At 43.8% G+C, this 23,736-nt stretch overlaps 1 protein-coding gene across 1 annotated transcript in view; it reads right to left on the bottom strand.

Moving 5' to 3' along the window:
- Positions 1-22,943, bottom strand: part of FAH (fumarylacetoacetate hydrolase) — a 31,050-nt gene extending 8,107 nt beyond the window's left edge. Inside the window, exons 1-13 of the mRNA XM_034783935.1 lie at positions 22,743-22,943; positions 19,049-19,159; positions 17,311-17,432; positions 15,550-15,599; positions 13,700-13,790; positions 13,088-13,185; positions 12,885-12,937; positions 11,770-11,869; positions 10,524-10,654; positions 9,660-9,735; positions 8,327-8,373; positions 5,137-5,238; positions 3,128-3,245 (exon numbers count right to left, since the gene is read on the bottom strand). Of these exons, the coding sequence (XP_034639826.1) occupies positions 3,128-3,245; positions 5,137-5,238; positions 8,327-8,373; positions 9,660-9,735; positions 10,524-10,654; positions 11,770-11,869; positions 12,885-12,937; positions 13,088-13,185; positions 13,700-13,790; positions 15,550-15,599; positions 17,311-17,432; positions 19,049-19,159; positions 22,743-22,823 (1,180 nt within the window). The 5' untranslated portion in view covers positions 22,824-22,943. The remainder of the gene's footprint in view (positions 1-3,127; positions 3,246-5,136; positions 5,239-8,326; positions 8,374-9,659; positions 9,736-10,523; positions 10,655-11,769; positions 11,870-12,884; positions 12,938-13,087; positions 13,186-13,699; positions 13,791-15,549; positions 15,600-17,310; positions 17,433-19,048; positions 19,160-22,742) is intronic.
- Positions 22,944-23,736: the final 793 nt, after the last annotated feature.

A 23,736-nucleotide genomic window follows, 5' to 3' on the forward strand; every position in this document is an offset into this window, starting at 1 on the left:
AGCCTAAGGGAGGCAGGCACTCAAATCCTATTGAAATTCAGTTGGCACCTGTTGTGATAATTGGGCCGACCAATTTACCCTAAATCTGAGCTTAACCGTGAAAAGTGAGTGAAAGTTCACAAAATGTTACAATAACCTACAACAAAATTCAAAGACTGTATTAAGATCGTATCTGGTAAACCAGAACAGTGGGAGACTGGAAATAAATGAACCAAAATTGGTGGATCCAAAATTAGCCCATTGGCTGATAAAATAATGAAGGAGTGAACAACTCTGCCCATCGTTCCTCCTAAGGGCTCCTTAAAATAAAAGTGTTTGAGGAAAATTGGTAGAGAGGAAATGAAATGGAACAATTGCTGATTGAAAGAAGGGAAAGGAGTGAGCTTCACCATCAGGGCTGCCACCCTCATTATCTCCTGGGATCCACTGTAACATTACTGGGTCTTCATTGTCCTGATCACAAGAAATGTCCCAACTAGATCAAACCAAGAGAGGGAGCCAGAGATGACACTACCTCCACTGGTTTCAGCTAAATCCCGAACACCACAAGGTATGTAGAGACGGTCTCTCTCTCACATTCACACTGTATTTTTCCTTCCCCACCTTATTTCTTCTCTTTCCTATCCTTCTCCTTTTGCCTTCTGTCTATGAGAAGTCTGGCTTAGCCAGCCAGGATTGCATATTTTGCAACACCGCGGTAAGCTTGTGACCAGAGAAGCAGATAAAAGCAATGCTCTAAAACATCCTGATGCTGGTATGAGTTTGCCAGGACTCGGAGTGGCTGATATGACTGTGTGCTGTGCCTGGGTTTTCCAGCAGCAAGGTTGCAAGGGAGAATCAACACCAGAGACAGAAGCTGTGTGTGCGCGTGTGTCTTGTTTTGCTTTCTAGGAATCGGGACCAAACTTCTTCAACAGCAGCACCAACTCATTTCAACAATTTTTTTCTTTTCCCCAAAAAGGACAATCATTACAATCTTCAATACCACCTAAGAGACTGTTAACCAAGTGGGGGTTTCTGTCTAAAGACTCTACAGCTCAAGGGGAAATGGAACAAGAGATGCTGTTAAAATGAAAACCGTACTTAATACTTTACATTCCAAATACTTAAACTATTTCCCCCTTCTTGTTCTGTATCTTTAATAAAAGGTTAAAAGGACTTTTAATGGTGTTTGCCATGGTACTAAGCAGGCTGAAGTCTCGGTATACCAACCCTTGTTTGAAATTGTTTAATGTTAAACCATGTCAGGGGCATGTTAACACCTTTGACTCTTTGGGTCCATACATTCCATCTAAATGACACCACCACACCTAACTCTTTAAGGCTCCTTTCAAAATCCCAGTCCTTAGTGTCATGATGAAAAAAAAACTCCTTTGCTTTCTATAATATCTTTTATGCTACCTAAAGGAACAACACTATCACACATCTCTGTGGAGAGGGAAGTGTCAAAAGAGGAGTAACAACGTATCACGTGTTATTTGTAGTTTGGAAAACCCCCAAATCAAAACAAACTACTAGCCCCCAAAGTATTTTTGTGCGTTGCAAACTATATATGACTACAGTTAGGTGCGTGTGTGTGCATGTACTAAAGGGAAAGGTAAGCTAGTAAAAAGCATCACCATTCCTGCTCTGGTACACTGGTACATTTTCAGTACATTCAAAAATAGCTGGCAACTTTGTTTGATATAAAGGCTATAATGGGGGGTGGCATGGTGGGAGGGGGGGGGGGAAGAGTAGCAGAACACCAGAACCCTGGCATCATGCTCAAAAGGAACCTGGGAAACGGGGAACCCATATGCTTCAATACTGCGGTAACAGGCACTGTATAATACCCAAAAATAGACAGACACTTACAAACTGAGCTGCAAGAATCCACTACTTATTCTGGGAGCAATGAGGAGATAGTTTTACTTTAGCCCAGTAACTGAAAGGCTAACACAACAAAACAGACCTATAAAGCAGATATAGCAGGGGACAGTTTATCCCCCTGCCTTTACCTCCCAGGAACCAGGAGGGGGTCATGTGCAGCTAGGAATTTACAGGAAGCCTGACTCCCACTAGAAATGCTATACAGTAACTCCTCACTTAACGTTGTAGTTATGGTCCTGAAAAATGCAACTTTAAGCGAAACTATGTTAAGTGAATCCAATTTCCCCATAAGAATTAATGTAAATGAGGGGGTTAGGTTCCAGAGAAATGTTTTTCACCAGACTATATCTATATCTATCTACACACACACACACACACACACACAGTATAAGTTTTAAACAATTTAATACTGCTACACAGTGATGATGATTGTGAAGCTTGGTTGAGGTGGAAGAGTCAGAGGGTGGGATATTTCCCAGGGAATGCCTTACTGCTAAATGAACTAACAATTGACTGAGCCCTCAACGGTTAACTCTCACAACACTACAAAGCAGCAGGAAAGGAGGGAGGGCGGACAGAGACGCACACCCTGTGTGTGAGAGAGAAAAAATGCGCATTTCCCCTTTAAGTAGCTGACCCCAGGCTTAAGTACACTGCCCTGTTAATTAAATCAACTTGCTGAGACCTGAGACAGCAGCTACTGCCTAGAAGCTCCCTCCCTCCCTCCCTCCCTCATGTGTCCCCCCTGCTCTATGGAAGATGGGGTAAGTGGGGTACAGGAGCAAGGGGGAGGGGGAGACACCCTGACATTAGCCCCCCTTTTCCCCCCTTCCCCCATACAGCAAGCAGGAGTCTCTGGGAGCCGCTCCAAGGCAGAGGGCAGGAGCAGCACATGGCAGTAGGGGGAGGGACAGCTGCTGCACAGGGAACTTAGGGGAGTGGGGAGCTGATAGGAGGAGCTGATGGGGGGGGCTGCTGGTCCACCCTGGTTCCAACCATCCACCAGCTAGCTGCAACGGGCTGCTCTTCCTGCAAGCAGTGGACAAAAAGGCGGCTGCCAAAGGACGTTAGAAGGGAGCATTTCACAACTTTAAACGAGCATGTTCCCTAATTGATCAGCAACTTAACATCCAAACAACGTTAACTAGGACGACTAAGTGAGGAGTTCCCGTATATAAAACAACTACAGGCCACACACCGTGGTACTAAGCCAGCTCACAGTACCAAGAGAACACACCCATAATCATTTGGTTGTTACCTGTTATAATGACTTCATCCCCATCCTGCAGAAATTTACGAGAATGTCCATTCCCAAGGTCAATTACTTTTGTTCCCTTCCATGACATCTCCAGCATGGAGCCAAAGTTCTCTGGATCCTTCAAAGCATAAGTTAGAAACAGAATTGTAAAGTCATTCCAAATGTCTGTACTACAATTAACCCCCGACCCCCCTGCTGCTGGGAGTGAGAAAACAAATATATTGTTGGATTCTGTGCAATGGAACCTTGCCAGTAACAGTCATTGATCGGGTTCATTGATGTGCTAGCTTACTCGCCTGTCTTTGGTTTTTAACTCCTTACTTGCTGGAGGCCACAACTGCCTAAAGCAATCTTCTCTTTGGTATCATTATCTTTAGTAGTGGGCACTATACGGAAAAATTGGATCCTGTTCAAGGAAGTATGGAGACAAATCTAGGGCACTATTTCTGCCTCTCAAGTATCTGTCTGTTGCTACATTTCAGAGTCCTAGTCACATTTCATTGTGGAGAGGAATGCTATATGTTGTTAAATGTTTAAACGATTTTAATGTAAATCTGCAGCATGATGTGCTAGAGAGAAGAAAAAGCACTTCACTTGTACATGTGTACCCTAGCAGGTTGGTGTATGTGCTTTATTACGCTGACACGCTACTGGAGCCTTATAGAAGGACAGATGGCAATGCACTAGGTGACTAGGAGCAAGATCCAACCCCCACTGACGTTTCCCAGTGGAAAGTCTCCCAATGACTTTACAGGCTATTGGACACCAGGGTATAAAATCTTAACCTGTCCTTATTTTCTATTTCAGCAAGAGGAAAGAAAAACAACACATCACACCTCGGTCCACCACTGAACAATGTCCAGCAATGTGCTGGTCAGGAGACAGAGCTCCGTGAATCCCAAAAAATACATTGGAGAAAGTGGGGTTTGCATTTTCTAAGTACAGTGCTACACCAGCGCAGTATAAATTAAAATAATGGACTATGAAATTAGGGTCATACGGAATTGAGAGACTTGGAAGTGTTAACACTTTGAATAACAGTAACACTTATATTATCTAGAGCAGTGGTTTTCAAACTTTTTTTCTGGCGAGCCAGTTTAAGAAAATTGTTGATGCCTGTGACCCAATGGAGCTGTGGATGAGGGGTTTGGGGTGTGGGAGGGGCTCAGGGCTGGGGCAAAGGATTAATGTGTGGGGGTGAGGACTGTGGGGTGGGGCCAGGAGGGGGCTCTGGACTGGGGCAGGCGGTTGGGGTGTGGGAGGGGGTCAGGGCTCTGGGCTGGGTGTGCAGGCTCTGGGATGGGGCCAGGGATGAGGGGTTTGGGGTGCAGGAGGGGGCTCTGGGTTTGGGGGGGCTCAGGGCTAGGGTATGGGCTTACTTCCAGTGGTTCCCGGTTAGCGGTGCAGCCGGGGTGCAGAAGCAGGCTTCCCGCCTGTCCTGGCACACGGACCGCACTGTGCCCCGGAAGCAGCCAGTAGCAAGTCTGGCTCCTAGACCGGTGCTTGGGGCAGGGGCAGCGCGGAGCCCCGTGGCCCTCCCGCCTAGGAGCCAGACCTGCTGCTGGCTGCTTCTGGGGCACAGTGCGGTGATGGAACAGGTAGGGACTAGCCTTGCCTTAGCTGGGCAGTACCGCCAATGGGACTTTTAATGGCCTGGTGCCTTCCATTCCTGCAGTTTGAAAACCACTGCTCTAGAGGTTGTCCTCCATCGATCTCAACATACTCTTGCTGTGGGGTTTGTTTTAACAATGAGACAGTACCTGTAACTCACACAGCAGGATTAGGCTACTTTTGTGCATGAATATTGTTGCCTCTAAAATACCACAACTGGCTTTTATGGATACTGACAGTAGGAAGGCTTAAAAAAATATGTATGCCAAAAAGACTGAGGAAGAACTACAAAGATGTCCATAGTAAAACAAAGTGGATTTAAGGCCAGGGTCACATCTGATCAGTTTCTAATTGCTGAGTACTTCGTTATTAGTGACAGCTGTTAGTTAAATGCTTACAGGTCCACTGATTGTTCCAGATGCCAGGAGATCTCCAGGTCTGAGGTTGCATCCATTGATGGAGTGATGAGCCAGCTGCTGTTTCATGGTCCAGTACATGTACTGGAAAAAGGGGGAAGTGAAGGACAAACATAACTCACAGATGTCACTAGTCTGTACAAAATGCATTTCATTCTTTCTGGATCATACTGTTAAACATTAGCCCACAAGAACGACATCCTTATCTAATCAGGAGCCTTCAGCAGCCTAAATGGAACATTTGTAATTACTTTAAATTGATCCTCTGGCTCATTGACTGGTCTCCAGATGTATGGCTTGAATACAAATAGTTTATGTTTGAAGAGATGAGAAGCAACTATTGTATGTTGTGAAAGCAGGGTTACAGCATATTAATATCCCAGCTCTGTAGGCAACTGGTCTGGTCCAAAGCTGAGTGGAATCAATTGGACCCTTTCCAATGACATAACGGACTTTCAATCAGGCCCTCTCTCTATGAGTATTTGGCCCTTCGGCGGGAATAAACAGAGGTCAATGGAATCCTGTGTAGAAGGATTTTAGCACCTGAAGGCGTGGCATTAATGTTGGGGTTAATGGCAATTTGTGGCTACCAGAGTCAGATATTTCTGTGCAATGTAACAAGTCAACCAGTCCTAATAATTGTTAAGGGGGTAGCGAGACATCAGAAGTGCAGGTACCTGGCAGTACAGCACAGACATCATCAGTCATGTTACTAATATGACTTTCAAGGGGAAGAGCCTCTTTGGACACTGACTCGCTAACCTAGTGAGGAGGGTTTTAAATGAAGTTCAAAGGAGACGGATGAGAAAAGCCCACAGGGAAGTATATATAAAAATTGACCTTAACAGAATTCCAGATGTTGACCTTAAGGGTACTTCTACGTGCAATAAACGACCTGCGGTTGGTCCGATCAGCTGACTTGGGCTATACAATTATATGCAGATGTTCAGTCTTGGGGTGGAGCCCAGGCTCTGTGACCACACCCCCGCACAGGGTCTCTGAGCCCAGGCTCCAGCCTGAGCCCAAATGTCTACATTGCAATTTTATAGCCCCGCAGCCCAAGTCAGCTGACCCGGGCCAGCCACAGGTCTTTTACTGCAGTGTAGACAAAACTTAAGGCGGCTAGATGTTGGGGGCGGGGCATGGAAAATTACAATAGGGACACAGGGGGGAAAACAATGGGGAAATCTGCTCAACATCTTAGATGTCTATGCACAAATGAAAGGAGTTTGGGAAACACACAGGAAGAACTGGAAGGCTTAGTACCCAAGCGAAATTATGACTTAATTAGCATAACAGACTTGGTGGGATAAATCTCATGACTGGAATATTGGTATAGAGGGGGAACAGTTTGTTCAGGAAGGACAGGCACGGAAAAGAACAGGAGGAGGGGTTGCTTTATACACCAAGAATATACACACTTGTTTCAAAGTCCAGAAAGAGATGAGAGGCAGATCAAAGACTCTGGGTGAAGATGAAAGGGGAAAATCCAGGGGTAATGTCATGTCAGGGGTCTACTATAGATCACCCAATCAGGAGGAGGTGGATGAGGCATTTCTGGAACAAACAACAGAAATATCCAAAACACAAGACCTGATAGCAATGGGAGACTAACTATCCAGACATCTGATGGAAACGTAATATGGCAAAATATAAAATCTCAAATTCTTGGAATGTACTGAGGACAGCTTCTTGTTTCAGAAGGCGGAGGAAGTAACCAGGGAGGCAACCATTTTAGACTTAATTCTGACAGGGAGAAATTGGTTGTGAATCTGAAAGTGGGAGACAATTTGGGTGAAAGTAATCATGAAAAGATAGATTTAATGATTCTAAGGAAAGAAGGAGTGAGAACCGCAGAATAAGGACAATGGGCTTTTTTTTTTTAAAAAAAAGCAGACTTTAGCCAACTCAGATAACTTGTAGGTAAAGCACTGATGGGAAGAAAACCTAAGGGTAAAAAGGAGTTCAGGAGAGGTGGCAGTTTCTCAGAGGGACAATATTAAAGGCAGAACAGCAAACTATGCGAAAGAAATATAGGAAGAATAGCAAGAAACCAATATGGCCACATGAGGATCTTTTAATGACCTAAAATCAAAAAAGAATCCTACAAAAAGTGGAAAGATGGACAAATTGCTAAAACTGAGTACGGAAGGATATCACAAGAATGTAAAGGCTAAGGCATAAAATGAGTTACAGCTAGCAAGGGACATAAATGGCAATAAAAACAGGTTCTATAAATACATTAGGAGCAAGAAAAAGATGAAGGAAAGTGTAAATCCACTACTTAGCAGGAATGAAGAGCTAATAATAAATGAAATCAAAGTGTTTAATGTCTATTTTACTTCCGGCTTCACTAAAAACATTGTGACCAGATGCTGAACACTATTAATATTAACAAGGGGGAGGAGCAAAAGAGAAAAGAGAGAGAGAGAGAGAGAACAGGTTAAAAAAATATTTAGATATATTAGATGTGTTCACGTTGGCAGGGCCCGAGGAAATTCATCCTAGGATACTTAAGGAACTAGGCTGCCCTAATTTATATTGAGCCCACTTTCCCCCCACCCTTCCGGGTTCGGTACCCAGTGGAGTTTAGTAAAACTCAAGGCTTAGGCCCAATGTTAAACACTGGCTATAAAAAATAGCTGCCTAGAATTTGTCTTGCAATTGTTTAAACTCTTTGGCTTAGAAGCCAGGAACTAAAATCCAGAGTGGACACAAAACACTATGAAGTCCTTCAGCTGGCGTGTACACATTTATTTTAATGGTGTCCTCCAACATACTTGGACTGGGGCAAATGCTGCAGTCACCTCTGTGTAACAGCAGTGATTCTGGAGGCAAACACCTATCAGGTGGAATTGGGATGTTTTCATCCATCCACCTTCCCCCAGCTTTCCCACTCTGCCCTCACACCATCTCCAGCAAAACTCTTCTAGCACATGTAGAACTTTGTTGGTGCTAAGCCCTAGTTGCAGGAAAAGCCAGTCTCTGTTCAGAGCTGAAGCTCTCAGGTGTTTGTAAATCAGTTGAGACAACAGTCATCACCAGCTTTCCTCTCATAACAGGCCTGATTCTCAGCTAGTGTAAATCAGTGTATGCTGATTTTCACAAACTGAGTATGGGACCCAGTGTGCCAGCATCATTTGAAATGAATGAAATCAAACCATACTCTTACCTTAAAGTTTGATTTGCATATCGTGGCTGGGTTGCTCATTCCTTCTCCTAAAGGAAGGGGGGGAAAAAGCAAACAATGGGAAAATTGCACTAGGTGAAGACGTCTATGGCATTTTCATCTTATGGCTGGACAGAGGCTTCCGTTACCATTGTCAGGCTCAGGAGAAAATAAGCAATGACATGCTCTGTCCTGGTATGAAGGGCTGCAAGGGGAGGAAGTACAATTCCAAATACAAGTCAAAATCTGGTTTCTATCCCCTGCTCTGCCACAGACTTCCCCTATGACTAAGCCACTTGATCTCTTGTACCTCTGCTTCCCTCACCATAAAATGGAGATATTATTTCCCTATTTATAGGGGAGTTGCGAGGCTTATTTCTTACTAATGGCAGGATCTACAGAAATACATAGTATTATTAAAAGGAAAATCTCCTTTGCTATTTTCATTTGCATGATACTTAAGCTAGAATCATGTTGAAGGTAAAGTCCTCATACGGACCCCATCAGTAGAATATCATTCCCATTTTACAGTGACACAGGGTAGTGTCTTAACCATTGGTCCAACCCAGTTCTCTCTTTGATTCACTGTATCAATCTTTTGCTGCATCATCCCAAGAGGCCATGAACTGCAGCTGTGAAGGGGATGTGTTGGGGATTGAAAGATACACAATCTCCTGCACCCCCTTGCTGGCCTAACTGGGTGTTAGGGTGCTGAGCTCCTCTTCTACTGACACACATTCAACAGCAGGACTTAATGATAGTCCCACACATTAAGCACAGCATCAGAGGGCCATGTTCTGATCCCTATACTCATTTCAGGACATTCCTTCCTCTACAAGTCCCAATGAAGTCAGTCATCTTTCACCTCTAGTAAAGCACACATTCTTAGTACTCTTTCCCTGGTCTTCCCTCTGTCTGTTCCTTCTGATTATTCGTTACCACCCACTTGCCACATCTTGTTTTAAATTAGACTGCAAAGTCATTGGAGTTGGGACTGTGTCTTTTACTCTGTTTCCACAGAACGCCAGCACAGTGGCGCGCTGAGCCCGCTTGGGTGTCTAAGAGCTATCAGAACATTAAAAAAAAAAAAAAAAAAAAAAAAATCTACAATAATTCTTTAGATTGTAAAATGATCATATGCAGCCACCGCAAGAGGACTGTTTTCCATAGCACAGGCCTGCACTAGCGAGTAGGCACATTATGAGCTTTTTTACCTTCCTCTTACTCAGCAAGTATTGCCCTACGCAGAAATCAGGATCGCAGAATTGATGGAACAAATGTCTGAAACATATGGCAGATTCTACATCACTGTAACTCCACAAATCATTTACTGTACCTTTGATAGCGACAAAGAGATTTATGTCAAAAGCATAGGGCTCTTCATCACAGAGGTATGGCAGTGGCTTGGGAACCTAAAAGCATACAACAGGCATTACAGCCTGAAGGCCAAAAGGAAAGAGAAAAGACGGGACATTTTGTAACAGCTCTCTTCACGAGGCTCTGCTGAGTACCATGTGTCCCTTTCTCAGGGCATGCATTTTTCCAGTCCCCTTGCCTTCATGAATAATTGCCTAAGCTACTGTTTCACATACATAATTATGTCACAAATGTTTATGCCACTACCAAGATATTCATTTAATCAAATGCATTTTTTCCTCTTGGCCTCCAAAAGTCCTCTTGATTTTTCACATGGTTGTTAAACCCAACCAAATAGAATTTTAGTGCACCTTTGTCCTGATTTGGCACACCGTGTGTACTCAAGGCTTGCAGTTTCAGACCTGAGCTGTTTAGTTCACACAGAGAAGAGCAACTTGTAAACTCTCTTCACTGTATTAAGTCTAATTAAATGGCTACATACCATAGAATCAAATACCCTCAAACTATGGGCAGGTTTGACTCTTGATCAGAACATTTAGCTAGAGTCCATCATCCCTACCATTTATTGTAAGCACTTGGGTTTTCAAAGCTATGCAGCTGTATGTACCATGACTGAAAATCTGGCCTGGCTGAAGTCAATGGGCATTTTCCCATTGGTTTCAATGGGGCCAGGATGTCATCCCACATCTTGGAGGCAGGATCAAGCCTTGAAATCAGTAGAAAGGTACTGGTACAACCAAGCGTTTCTGTTCTCAGAACCTAGAGACCCCCATTCTATTTTCAATCAAATCATTTCTAGCAACCCAGCCGTTCTCTTGCTAACCTGGACGGGGTTTGGCAACACAAATGGCATGAGAGCTTCCATAGTAACAACCCAAGGAGAGATGGTTGTGCCAAAGCTCTTGCCCAGAAACGGACCCAGTGGAACATATTCCCACTTCTGAATGTCTCGAGCTGAAAAAAAAAAAAAGGAAAATCAACGCAATATAATGAAATTTTCAGAGAGTCACATGGACTCCAGGCCAATGATAGAGAGACAGATGAAGAGCTCTGCACACCAATAGCCACCACCATCCACTGAACAAGCAATGAAATACCACCCGCTTGCCCAGGATAGCTCAACCATGATATAAAACAGTCATCTGAAGGGCTCAAAAGCACAGTTCAAAATCCTCTGGGTAGGTCTAGCTTAGAAAGAGAGGCCAATGTTAGTTCAGGTTTAGTTAACACGTTAGCTAACTCCAACCCAGCCAATATTTTTCCCTAGCCTAGACACGGGTTAACAGGTATCTAAAAGGGTGTCATGAGGAGGGAGAAAACTTGTTCACCTTAGCCTCTAAGGATAGAACAAGAAGCAATGGGCTTAAACTGCAGCAAGGGAGGTTTAGGTTGGACATTAGGAAAAAGTTCCTAACTGTCAGGGTGGTTAAACACTGGAATAAATTGCCTAGGGAGGTTGTGGAATCCCCATCTCTGGAGATATTTAAGAGTAGGTTAGATAAATGTCTATCAGGGATGGTCTACACAGTATTTGGTCCTGCCATGAGGGCAGGGTACTGGACTGAATGACCTCTCGAGGTCCCTTCCAGTCCTAGAATCTATGACTCTTTTACTTCCATTTAACTAGTTGAAATCAATCTTAAGGTCCACCTTGATTAGCTAAATTGAGCTAAAAAGTGTTCACCTGTGTCTACACTAGGGAATATGTTGTAATTGCTAACTCTTTTCCCTCTAATATACAGCTACCCTCTGCTGAGAGCGCCAGCTGTGGCGATGTTTTATGTCATGTCCCTGATAAGCAGGAATTAGACCTAAAATCAGCTCATTTCACATAGATAGCTAGATGACCTCCATTAGCAGTAGCTCTTAGTCACTACTGACCTGAGCTGGATTTGAACCAATGCCTGAAAGTTGTAGACTGTATTCCACTCCCACTACCCTCAACCCGTCAGTGTCCTGAGTAGTTTAGACTTCTATCATTTAAAACAAATACAATATCTGTCAATATTTTGAATATCATGTAACAGCAAAAAGCATTCCCCCCAGGGAATCAGAGTAACACTTATTACCACTCCAGTCATTCATAAGGACCATTCCAAAAATGTGCTCATGAGCCTTGTTGATTGGGATAGGCTCCCCCAACTTGTTTCCGGGGCCTACAAAGAACGCCTGAAATGGAGAAGAAAATGCTTTAACCAAGTCAAAGTTTTGAAAATAAAACCTTTGTTTACACCAAGACAAATCCCCCGTAGATAGTGCTAAGACAAGACAGATAGGGTAGAATGCGATTTTATTTGCTTTCCGCCTTAACTTTAACTGGAATCTCCTTGTGCAGATGAAACAAGAGTTATAGCTTTTTCCTTTCCCCATGGGAGAGAGCAGGGTTAAACCACCCGAATAGCAGTGAGCTGATAAGAGTCAGTCATTAAACTCAGGGCCTGAATTTGCCAAAAGGGACTCTCATTTAAACTGCAGCTCCCACATGCGCAGAGCTATAGTTTGTCCATTAAGAAATATGATCAAGTCTCCCTGTGCAGAGGTTTTAAGTTCCTGTAACAGAATCTTATGCAGCAAACTCTGCTTCCGGTTTGCCTAACCAAGGAATCTTCCCTTCTCTACATCCCTCTGCCACCTCCGCTTAGACCTTTGCAGCTACAGCTGATTAGGTTATCAGCTTAGAGACTGGCTAAGGGGCATGAATCATAGAATGTCAGGGCTGGAAGGGACCTCAGGAGGTCATCTAGTCCAACCCCCGGCTCAACGCAGGACCAATCCCCAGACAGATTTTTGCTCCAGATCCCAAAATGGCCCCCTTAAGGATTGAACTCACAACCCTGGGTTTAGCAGGCCAATGCCATGGGCTCATAGAAAATGAATATATTTCCTAAAAGAGTCTCACTAAAATGCACCCTCCCTACCAGTCCCCATCATGCAGCCACTGTCTTTCATACCCCTTGAACTGGAATGATACTGGAGAGAAGTTAGCCTAAAATTGGCTCTTTTTCCCATGCAACTCTTAGGCATTGAATTCTCCCCTTTGAAGCAAGTTCTACAGCAGGCAATATACCGCCCAGAGGGAGGTTCTAGAAGAATGTATATAACCGATATCATGTTATGTTTTCATAGAGAGCTTTTTACTCTCTTTTATTAAAGGGAAAGTTGTAATACAATAAATACATCCTACCATTTCTAACTCAATGTCCAAAAGTTTGCAAGCACCAAACACTGGAGGTTTAGCTGTGAATTAAACAGACAGAAAGGTGCATTATGAAGCTAAAATAAACAAGCAATGAAGCTAGAAAAGACAAGAGGCAGCCAAACATATTCCAATGCCATGCTGCTCGCTAAGGAGAACAGTGCATTTCAATGGCATGACCAGGAACTCACCATCGTCAGGTCGCATCTGCCCCACTGGTCTTTGAATTGGTGTCCCAGACACCACAACTGAAGATGCACGGCCATGGTAACCAACGGGTAAGTGCAACCTTGTTAAAACAAAGCATTGATTGTGTGTTAAATGCTGTATTACAATCACCAGAACCATGTACCGTGGAAGCTCCAAGCACTTTACAGTAAGTTACTAAGTTTCCCCTGTTATCTAACCACTTTTGAATACATTTTTCCTCTGAATGGTGCCACCTTTTTAGGCATCCAGATTTATTTACTGACACGCAATCATTGATTTCTTGCTATATGAGAAGAACCAGGTCTCAGATGAAACTGTCTCTGAATCAGGGAGCTGCAACTGACTCCTCACAGTCACTCCTTTCTGCTACAACTAAACACAGCTCAGACATAGTGGAGAATGGAGATGTGGCTTTTCAGACACTGGGGGACAGATCCTCAGCTGGTATACATCGTCATAGCTCCATAGCAGAGCTATATGTACACTAAACTAGAAATCTGTCCCTAGGGACTTATTTTCCTGTAAGGTTATAGAGGCCTTTGCAAAATGTGTAAAACACGACATGTGAGAAAACAGATAACTGAACTACGAACCAGTTAGGCATCAAAGCATTCTCTTTCCCTCTGAACATGATCCCAACATTTGTAGCATGTTCCCTTGAAGAATAGAAGTCAGTGTAGTCTCCTGGGAAAGAGAAAAGCACAAAATATAGATCGACTGTATGAAAGACCATTATCTGGTAGAACAAAGGAGCATAAACTTTCCACATTCTGTTGCCCTGAAAAGGATGGAGAAAGGGAAAGAGAAGTAGAGGAGTTTGGAAACATGCCGTCACAAGACTGTAGTAATCATGCAGATAGTCTATAAAAGGGGACTGCTGCCAACGGCATGTGGAGGGTAAAAAAGTTACACACTACAAAACTGTTTATTTTTTTTTTAAACTTGCAGTGAAGAGCAGCAAGAAAAAACACCATTTCAAGCCATTAGCTACAAATATATGAACAAACCACATGCTTTGTACAGTTTAACCATTTTCTATTGTCATTTTCATTTTGCTGATGCTATTGAGAATGCAGTACTGCTAACAAAGGAAAGGATTTTGTAAACAGGGCATCTACTGCCCCCTGGTGCCCTTTTTGAGAAATGGTTTGACTCACACTTCAATTACCTTGGTGGCCCTGATGGAACTCAAAATGTATGAAGTGGGAATGACAAATACCAAAGATTATAAGAAGCTTTCCTCCCCTTCCTGGCTCCACCCTTACTTGATGAGCCCACACATGGCTTCAGGTCCCCAGTCTAGCACCAGTTCCAAAGTTACTGACAGAAACAGTGTTGCCAATTCGTGTGATTTTATCACACGCCTCGTTCTATTTTGTTATAGCCCCAGCTCCTGGAATCAGGTGATTATGTGAGACTCACAGCTTTCATTTAAAGAAAAAAGGCTTCCCCTTATAGTTGCAGAGAAAGGCTTAAAATTTGACCCACATGTACCATAAAGGCTCAAAACCTAGAAGGCGAATAAAAAGAACTGACCAATATTTTATTTATTTTTTAACTCATGATTGCTGGTGCCTGACCTGTTTGAATGTTTGCGCTTGGTAGTACTGCAGAAGAACTTGCAGGCCACGGTGGCAGAGACAGTTTTTGAAATTCAACTGGTCACAGGTTAGAAACAAGGCTGATTTCACTCTCTCCCCTTTCCTTGGTTTGTATTTATCAGCCCAGTTAAAAGCAGTCCCTCATACACACAACACACACACACACGTATGTACGTCTTGACTCTTTCTTCACCTGAAGGTCATAATATGTGCTCACATACCATAGTGACAGACAACCTTATAGAAATAGGAGGAAATGGTTGCTCTGATGCTTTCCAGAATTGTCAGACTTAATAAATTTAATCTAATGAGAGCTACAAGTCCCATGGCACCCAGCCTCCATAAACCCAGGACCTCCAGGAGTCATCTTGCAAACTCAATGCAAAATTCAGCCCAGTGCTCACTCTTAGGGCAAGCGTGGCACTGCTCTGGTAGGGAGGATCTAAATGGCACAACTGAGCCTTAAGTTATTTGTAGTTACATGACACAGTGTTCTGCAGTCAAGATAATCATCTGCCTAAAGAAAAGGGCTTTGAGCCAGTGGGGTCATATGGGCCTATGGAGACATAGTTCTGACTTCAGGGATTATGTGGCACCAGGGAACCTTGATTTGATTAAGTTAGTAAAAGTTGCTTCCGGAGGCCTTACATCTATGTTAAAATATGGCGCACACATGTTTTATCTGTGACATCAGAGATGGCGCCTGCAATTAATCATCTGTAATATCTACTTTACACCCATTCCTTATCACAGCCACAATCTGACCATCTAGAACATTTGGGGCATGTGGGAGTCTCAGTGGATACAAGCAAATCGTGTAGATATCAGTTCAGGAGACTTACCGATTTTAGCTGGAAGGTGCATTATAGTAGAGGCCCGAGGTACAAATGCTCTAAAAATACAAAACAAAGATTACAACTCTCAAAAAAGCTGGTGTCACCCTGGGCTGGCTTAGAGGAAGTTCAGTCTCTTTTTGCACTAACTACGTTCTGGCATCTGCTCTGAAAAAATCTTGCCTGGCTGCAATTCTGTGCTAGCTCGTGGTGTATAAAGTAAGTGCACAGAGGGTACAAGCAGCTATTGCACTGAAGTGGTTAACTGATTCTACAAGCTCCTGTGAGGAAATGTACAATAGAGCACAGGAAGGGCTGCATGAGTGGGAGATCTCACTCTTTTTCTACATGGGAGGAAATGCATCCATTGGGATGCACTGGCAGGTGAGTATGTATGTGTCCTCACTGCCCTCTACTGGATGGAAGGTGTGATCGCAATTGTTTTAGACTCAGTTGCCCTCCTGCAGGAGGCCTACAAACAGCCTTTATACTACTGACAGCTGTAAAGCTCAAAAGGTCTCTCCTTAGTACACGTGTTAAGACCCTCTTGTTTTCGGACCTCACAAGTGCTAAACCTTTCAGGACTCTGGGGGTACGTCTACACTGCAATAAAACACCCACAGCTGACTCAGGTTCGCGGGGCTCAGGCTGTGGGGCTATCGAATTATAGTGTCGATGTTTGGGCTCAGGCTGGTGCCCAAGCTCTGGGATCTGGAGGATCTACACTGCAATTTTATAGCACCGCCCCCCCCCTTCCCCCATCTCGAGTCAGCTGACATTGGCCAGTGGCAGGTGTTTTATTGCAGTGTAGACATACCCTGACTTTCATGCTGCATGCGTGGGATTTATGGGACCGGGGCTGGCCTCACACATGGGCGACCGCCCTCTTCCCACCGCACCCCCTGCAAGCTAGCCCAAGGCTCCTTTAAGTCCCAAGAGCTGGGCCCGGAGCTGGGGAGGGGAAGGGTTGGGGGCACCCTGGCCGGGAGCTCTATGGTGCACCAGGCTCCACTTGCTAGTCCTGGCAGGGTGGAGAGGGACAGGACTTCCTCCTCCCCTGCACTGGCCATTCCCAGGGCTGAGAGTCAGACCCACCACTAGGAACCTCCCCTAGCTACATGAAGCTCTGCATGCCCTCCTCCCCCGCTTCCTGCCCCCATCACTCCCCAGCTGTGGGGGGAGGGGTCACTGTACAGGGAGCTGCCCCTGCGTTTGCCCAGGGAACCATTTTCCCTAACGTCGGCCCAGCATGGGACTATACTGATATCTATATATGCGGCCAGCTCCGATTTCATTACAGCAAGGAACCCGCGTGAAAGTTTACCTCAGGTTGATACTGTATTGTGCCTTCTAAGTTTACAAAAGGCCTTGAGAGCTACACAACAACAGATCCATCTCTCCAGAGCTATGTTAAATATTTACACAAGGCCACTGTTAAATGAAGCATCAAGGGAGGGAGAGAAGACTGGAACTGCAGTGACATTCAACTACCCTTCTCCAGGGAACGGGACGCTCTGCCAGCGAGGCTAGAACACCTCTTTAGGTGATGCACTGATTGCTTCTGTTTACACTCCAGCAGCTTCTAACAGTAGTGTGCAATAGCTCCCAAGCCTCAACAATAATAGCAACCACTCTGCTCCTCTCCTCCAACTCTCCGGGAATATCTCCTCCAGGACCCTGAGAAGGCTGAAGAGCCAAAAGTGCTTTGTACATGTGATGAGGAATCACGAGTGTTGATCTTGAGTCACTTCCAGCTCCTGAATGCCTCACCTTTTCCGTAGCTCAGAGTTGTCTCTCAGTGTTGGCTCACAGGCTGACAGTAGCTTTTGGAGAAACATTCTAGCTTCCTTCCAAGCTTCATGGCCCAACCCCATGAAGTCATTAAGGGCTGGCTAAAACACAGTATAAAGGTAGAGATGTGTGAGAGAACATTTGTTTTCTCAGCTCCATTTGCTGTACATGTGGGGTATCTCCTACGTTACCAGTACTGAGATTAAATTACACCACTACCCCTATATAACGCCACCCAATATAACACGAATTCAGATATAATGCGGTAAAGCAGTGCTCCCAGGTGGCAGGGCTGCACACTCCGGTGGATCAAAGCAAGTTCAATACAACATGGTTTCACCTATAACACAGTAATATTTTTTGGCTCCCGAGGACAGCCTTATATCAAGGTAGAGGTGTACTAATCAGACTCATAGACTCTAAGGTCAGAAGGGACCATTATGATCATCTAGTCTGACCTCCCGCATGATGCGGGCCACAAAAGCTGACCCACCCACTCCTGGAAGAATTCTCTCCCTTGACTCAGCTGTTGAAGTCCCCAAATCATGATTTAAAGACTTCAAGTTGCTGAGAATCCTCCAGCAAGCGACCTCTGCCCCATGCTGCGGAGGAAGGCGAAAAACCTCCAGGGCCTCTGCCAATCTACCCTGGAGGAAAATTCCTGAAGTAACAGGCAGCTGCGTGCACAGAGACCCTGCCTATCACGATCATTACTATGGTCTCATTGTTTCTTTGTGCTCCCCCACTTGTCAGTCAGTATACATCTGTTGTCTCATACTTAGATTGCAATCTCTTTGGGGAAGGGACTATGATTTTCTACAGCACTTATCACTATAGGGTCCTGGTCTGTGAGAGAGGCACCTAGGTGCTCTTGCAAACCAAATAAATTAATAAATCTAATAATAATAATTAAAATCATCATCCACCTACATCTTCAAATACCATGGAAGCTTGCAATGACAAGACTAGATGTGTTCGGAGATATAAATTATATTTACACCCATGCAGAGAGCCCGCAAGGTCTATGTACCACTTAAATCCCACTTAATCCAAGTTGTTTCCTTTTGGAGATTCCTCCTCATGAAGATGCCAGAAATGTAGGGGTTTAAGTGGAACTGGAGTGGTGTATAAACCTTGGTACTGGCCCTCTGAACTAGGTTAATTTCACTCCATAGTGCACTTCTTAATCAGATGAAAGAAACCTTTAGGAGAGCTCATTTATTTTACTACTTTCTAAATTTTAATTGCGGGTGCTCTTTGTGAGTGGCTCCATTCCTAAGCGATGTAGGTTCCAATTCAGCAAAGTGCGCGCTCCCCCTACACCTGCCACTTCTGCACAGGAAGAAGAGGCCTGCCTGTGCTTTGCTGAATTGGGGCCATAGTTAGACCATCTAACACTGCTTCTGTGGATTGCTGCAGAATCATCTGGGCAGCAATGCGCACACAGTGCCAACCCAGCACTGTTACACTCCAGTTTTAAGCCAGTAATTCCATTCAGCAGTTACACTGACATAAACCACCATCACCACAATGGTGAATCAGTCCCAATCCCTCTTCCCTCCCTCCTTTCTTAAAAAAAAGAGGCAAACCAGGAACTCAGGAACTCCATGTAAGCTACCACAATGCTCTTGATCTGAGCCTGGGTCACTAAAATTTCATATGACATTCCATTTAAAACATTGTGGAGATGGACATTGTCAAACTGCATGATAAATACCTGGTCAAAGACATCCTGATGCTTGGAAAGGGCTGGTCCACTGAACAGATGTTTAATAGCACTCAGATCCAATACCTGGTCTCCAATTGCCACCCCAATTCTGTGCCTAGGCTACAATGGGAAAAAAAAATGTTTATACCTGTGGCCAATAATGCTCTTATGAGGGTTCTGGGGAAAAAACCAATGAAGTACAAGGAGTTTAAGTGGGGCAGGAGTTGAGGAGCTACATCGGTGCCTACCTTACCATAGTTATAATTAACGGACAAAAGCTGCTGATTTTAAAATCTAGGAGGAAGGCAGGGGAAGCTGCACTATTTTTTTGGTAAATTCCTCACAGATTTTGAGGGTGGAAGGACATCCTTCCACCCCAACCTTCCAGGGGTGGGGTAAGGGGAAAATATTGCCCTTCCCCCCTGCCTGTCTATCCATGGTACTCATATGCCCCCCTGCCCCCCAATCCCTATAGTATCAGAGGGCCTCACAATCTTTGTGGGTTTATCCCCTCACCCCCATGAGGTAGAGAAGTGCTATTATCCCCATTTTACAGATGAGGCAGACAGAAGCTAAGTGATTGCCCAAGGTCACAAAGGAAGCTTGTGACTGAATCAGGGGACTGAATCTGAGTTAACCAAGGCTAGTACTCTTATCACTGATCTATCCTTCCACACGAGAAAGAGGAAAGGCTGGTGTGGAAGGTTCCCTCCATGTGTAAAGAAATGAAAATAAAAACAAACAAAAGCAAAAAACCTGCTCATCTGTGACAGTTTTTACAGGACCTACACAAACTCTGTTCAGAACTTGCACTGCTACCTTTGCAGTGGCACAGACCACATCCTCCCTACCACAGCTGTGCTGAAATCATAAAGAGGCTTTGGCATTACAAACACAAGTTCCAACTGGTAGTGAATTTAAATGAAATATAACCACAGTAACCAGTTTCATCCCAAACAAAAGTACAGATATTCAATTTTGTCTCACTGAAAATAGAATAAAACCAGTACAGATTAAAAAACAACTGCTTTTAGCCTCTCTTCTTTGAACAAGACCCCAAATCTGATTTGCACGAAAATAATCCTAGATGTTTATTCAGCAAGCATTCCTGCCAGAAAAATCTCAGGGCTGGACAAGTTAATTTGTAACCTGTAGCCCTAAATAAAATTAGCTATTTTAACTGAGCGATTATTATAATATTGTGATAGGACATTAATTTCCAAAAGATATAAAATCATCTTAATCATTTTTTAAAAAATTTGAGACATTTGAACAATAAAGATTAGTTACTAGGGAAGGAAAAAGTGCACTAGGCAGTAACACACAAACACGCATCTGGAAACAGATTAAGGGCACGTCAGCACTGCAGTAAAACACCCATGGCTAGCCCATGTTAACTGGCTCGGGCTGTGGGGCTATAAATTTGCAACGTAGGGTTAAGCTGACTCATGTTAGCTGGGTCGGGCTGAAGCCTGGGCTCTGGGACCTTTCCCACTCATGAGGTCCCAGAACCCAAACTCAGCTTGAGCCCAAATCAGCTAACAAGGGCCAGCTACAAGTGTTTTATTGCAGTGTAGAAATGCCCTTGGTTTCATCATCCAGCGTTTATCTTTGCAAAACACCAGATAATTAGTGTCAAGGCTCTTCTATGCTGGAATTCATTTTTAAACTACTACTGATAGTTTCTAGCATTGTTTTTGCCTAACTGAGAACCATTATGATGGCTCTGCAATGTCCATTAACCATTGATAATCCTCCAGCTTCTCTGTTTCCAGAGGTATCTGCTTGCCAGCTCTCTCTTTTACGATGTGTGTTTGTGTGGGGCCAGTGTTTCATGGCTAAATGTGCACGTGAATGTAATCTGTTGCAAACAGTAGCATTGAACAGTAAATTGGAGGTATGTGGTGATTTTCAAAAGGAGTCTAGGGGTACGTCTACACTACCCACCGGATCGGCGGGTAGCGATCGATCTATCGGGGATCGATTTATCGTGTGTAGTGTAGATGCGATCAATCGATCCCTGATTGAACTCCAGCTCGGCGAGAGGCGGAAGCAAAGTCGACGGGGGAGTGGCGGCTGTCGATCCCGCGCCGCAAAGACGTGAAGTAAGTGATCCTAAGTCGATCTAAGATATGCAACTTCAGCTACAAGAATAGTGTAGCTGAAGTCGACGTATCTTAGATCGATCCCCCTCCCCCCCTCCCAGTGTAGACCAGCTGTTAGGGACCCAGTTCCCATAGATTAACCCAAATTAGGCTTCTTTCAAAACGTGTGTCATGTTTCTCTTGTATGGCCAGAAAATATAAGTGTTGTTGTAGCTGTGTTGGACCCAGGATATGAGAGAGACAAGGGTGGGTGAGGTCATAGCTTCTTCAGGTCAACTTCTTCAGACCTGAAGAAAAGCTCCGTGTAAGCGTGAAAACTTCTCTTTCATCAACAGAAGGTGGTTCAATAAAAGATAAGACCTCACCAACCGTGTCTCAGAAAATGTAAGTCCCACCGTGTGGTCCCTGCACATATGCATTGAATGGAACATTAAATATATAGAATAATAGTTTTCAGCCTTGAGTCATTTGCAGACCACTACAAAATTTCAAATGGATGTGTGGACCCCTTTGGAAATTTTAGGAGTTCATGGATCACGGGTTGAAAACCACTAATATAGAAGATACAGAAGAGACTTGACTTGCCCAAAGTCACTCAGCTAGTCAATTGCAGAGTTAGGAACAGAACCCAAATCTCCTGACTCCCAATCCTAATTAGGGAAAAAATGAAGGTTAAACCCTTAATTTATAGGATTATAATTGTGGCCCTGTAGACCACTATCATGTTTAAAACAAACCTCTCTTGAAAAGATATTTAGCTTGGAAGGATTAGATTTTTAATCAGTAAATGTTGGTAAACATCAATTCCACTGTATATACAGGAAGTGACAAAAATATTTCATCAATAATAGTCGAAATTTACTGACATGCAAAGTAAGAAAAATGCTGCTTGAGAGCTTATTAAAATTTTATTTAAGGATATTGACGGTGTATATTGACATCTGATATTGACAATTTGTGTTTTAATGGTTATAAACCTTTAACTGTCTCTCAATATCTACTGTCAAAGCCTAATTATATTTTACATAGATTTCTTTTATCAAATTTAGCTTTCAGATACATCAATTCATATTGCTTACAATGAACATTCCACAATACAACTAAGATTAGTAGTATATAGGATAAAAGTTAAAATGGGGCTTTGAGAGGGAAGAGGAAGGAGGGGTTAAATTCAGCCATAAAGGAGATAATAAAAATGGTGCTGGTAAAGAAAAGTGAAAACGTTATAGCATACAGAGAGACATGAGGAAATATAGACTTTTATACTCAAAAGCAGAAAATATATTAAGTCCATATTACATACATATAAAGTACTTATAGAAAATATTAACGTTCTTTAAAGAAATAGCCCTCAGGTCATCATCAAATTAAGAAAAGACTGTATATACACTGAAGCTTTCAAGTGCAATCTGCTAACCCCTAAGATTCCCAGCCTGGCAAGCTGTCCCTGGCATCTGGGGATCATCACACAGCATTTGGGAAAACAAACAAACAACCAAAAAACCTCCTCCTCATTCATAGCCTCTGAACTTCAGAGCAAAGATTCACCCACAGCAGCAGCACTCTGCAACACAAAGACAAAGCAGCAGATAACTCACCTTCTCCTCGGTAGAGAAAACCCCATAGGGAAGGTTCTGAAGAGGGAAATTTGAGTTCTCTTCTATCTGGATGAAAGACATTTTGAGCTCAGGGCAAGCTGTGGTGCAAACACACTCCCAGCTCGGCTACAACCACGCCAAGAGAGCCTCCACATGTTGCATTAGACAACGTGGATCTGTTGGGCCCACCCTTTTCTTCAGCCTCAAGCCAACCAGAAGCTGCTCTCCAGCCCACTCCCTTCAGCCCGGCTCGTGCTTGTGAGCTAGATGGTTAATTAATACCAGAGTTCTGCATGACTCAGCAGCAGGGGCCTCTGCACCATTAACTGTTTCTGGCTAGAGCCTCTGTGAGAGGAGTATATTGTACGGTTACTGAGGGGAAGACTGTTCCCCCTTCCTGAACCCTTGATTACTGGGAGAATCTATAGATATGTGCCTGCTGGGCCAGGAGCCATACATTTATTTCCCAAGTTGGGGGCACTTGGCTATAAAAGTGATAGTATCAAATGACCCTACAAGAACCTAGACACAAAAGGGGCAGCTCAGCTATCTGCTCAGATACCATGGGGAGAGCAGACAGTTTTCATTTAGAATTTGTGCAGTTTAGAAGTTCCAAAAGATCCCCATTTGGCTGATTCCTTCCATAAAACTCCAGCTGCTGAGGTGTGAATATCTGCCAACAGTGGCAAAGGACAGAAAACACAACCTCCCTCTGTCCCATATCCTTCCCAACCCTCCTAGGTCCTTTTGGGAAAAACCTAGACCCAACATTAAAAACCCAATACCACTGTTCTACATGTGGACACAAGGCTGAATGTAAAAGCAGGACTTTTTAAAAGAAGTAAAAAGAACGGATGGGGGAGAAGATTCCTTTTGAATGAAGACTCCTGGTTATCAAACCACAAAGCTGATTATCCTAAATTGATTTTGGTGGGGGATGAGACTAGTTAAAGGAACAAAGATTTGCTTGGATTTATTCTGATTTGCTCTGCTC

Source organism: Trachemys scripta, chromosome 10, assembly GCF_013100865.1.
Source record: "Trachemys scripta elegans isolate TJP31775 chromosome 10, CAS_Tse_1.0, whole genome shotgun sequence".
NCBI classification, from domain to species: domain Eukaryota; kingdom Metazoa; phylum Chordata; order Testudines; family Emydidae; genus Trachemys; species Trachemys scripta.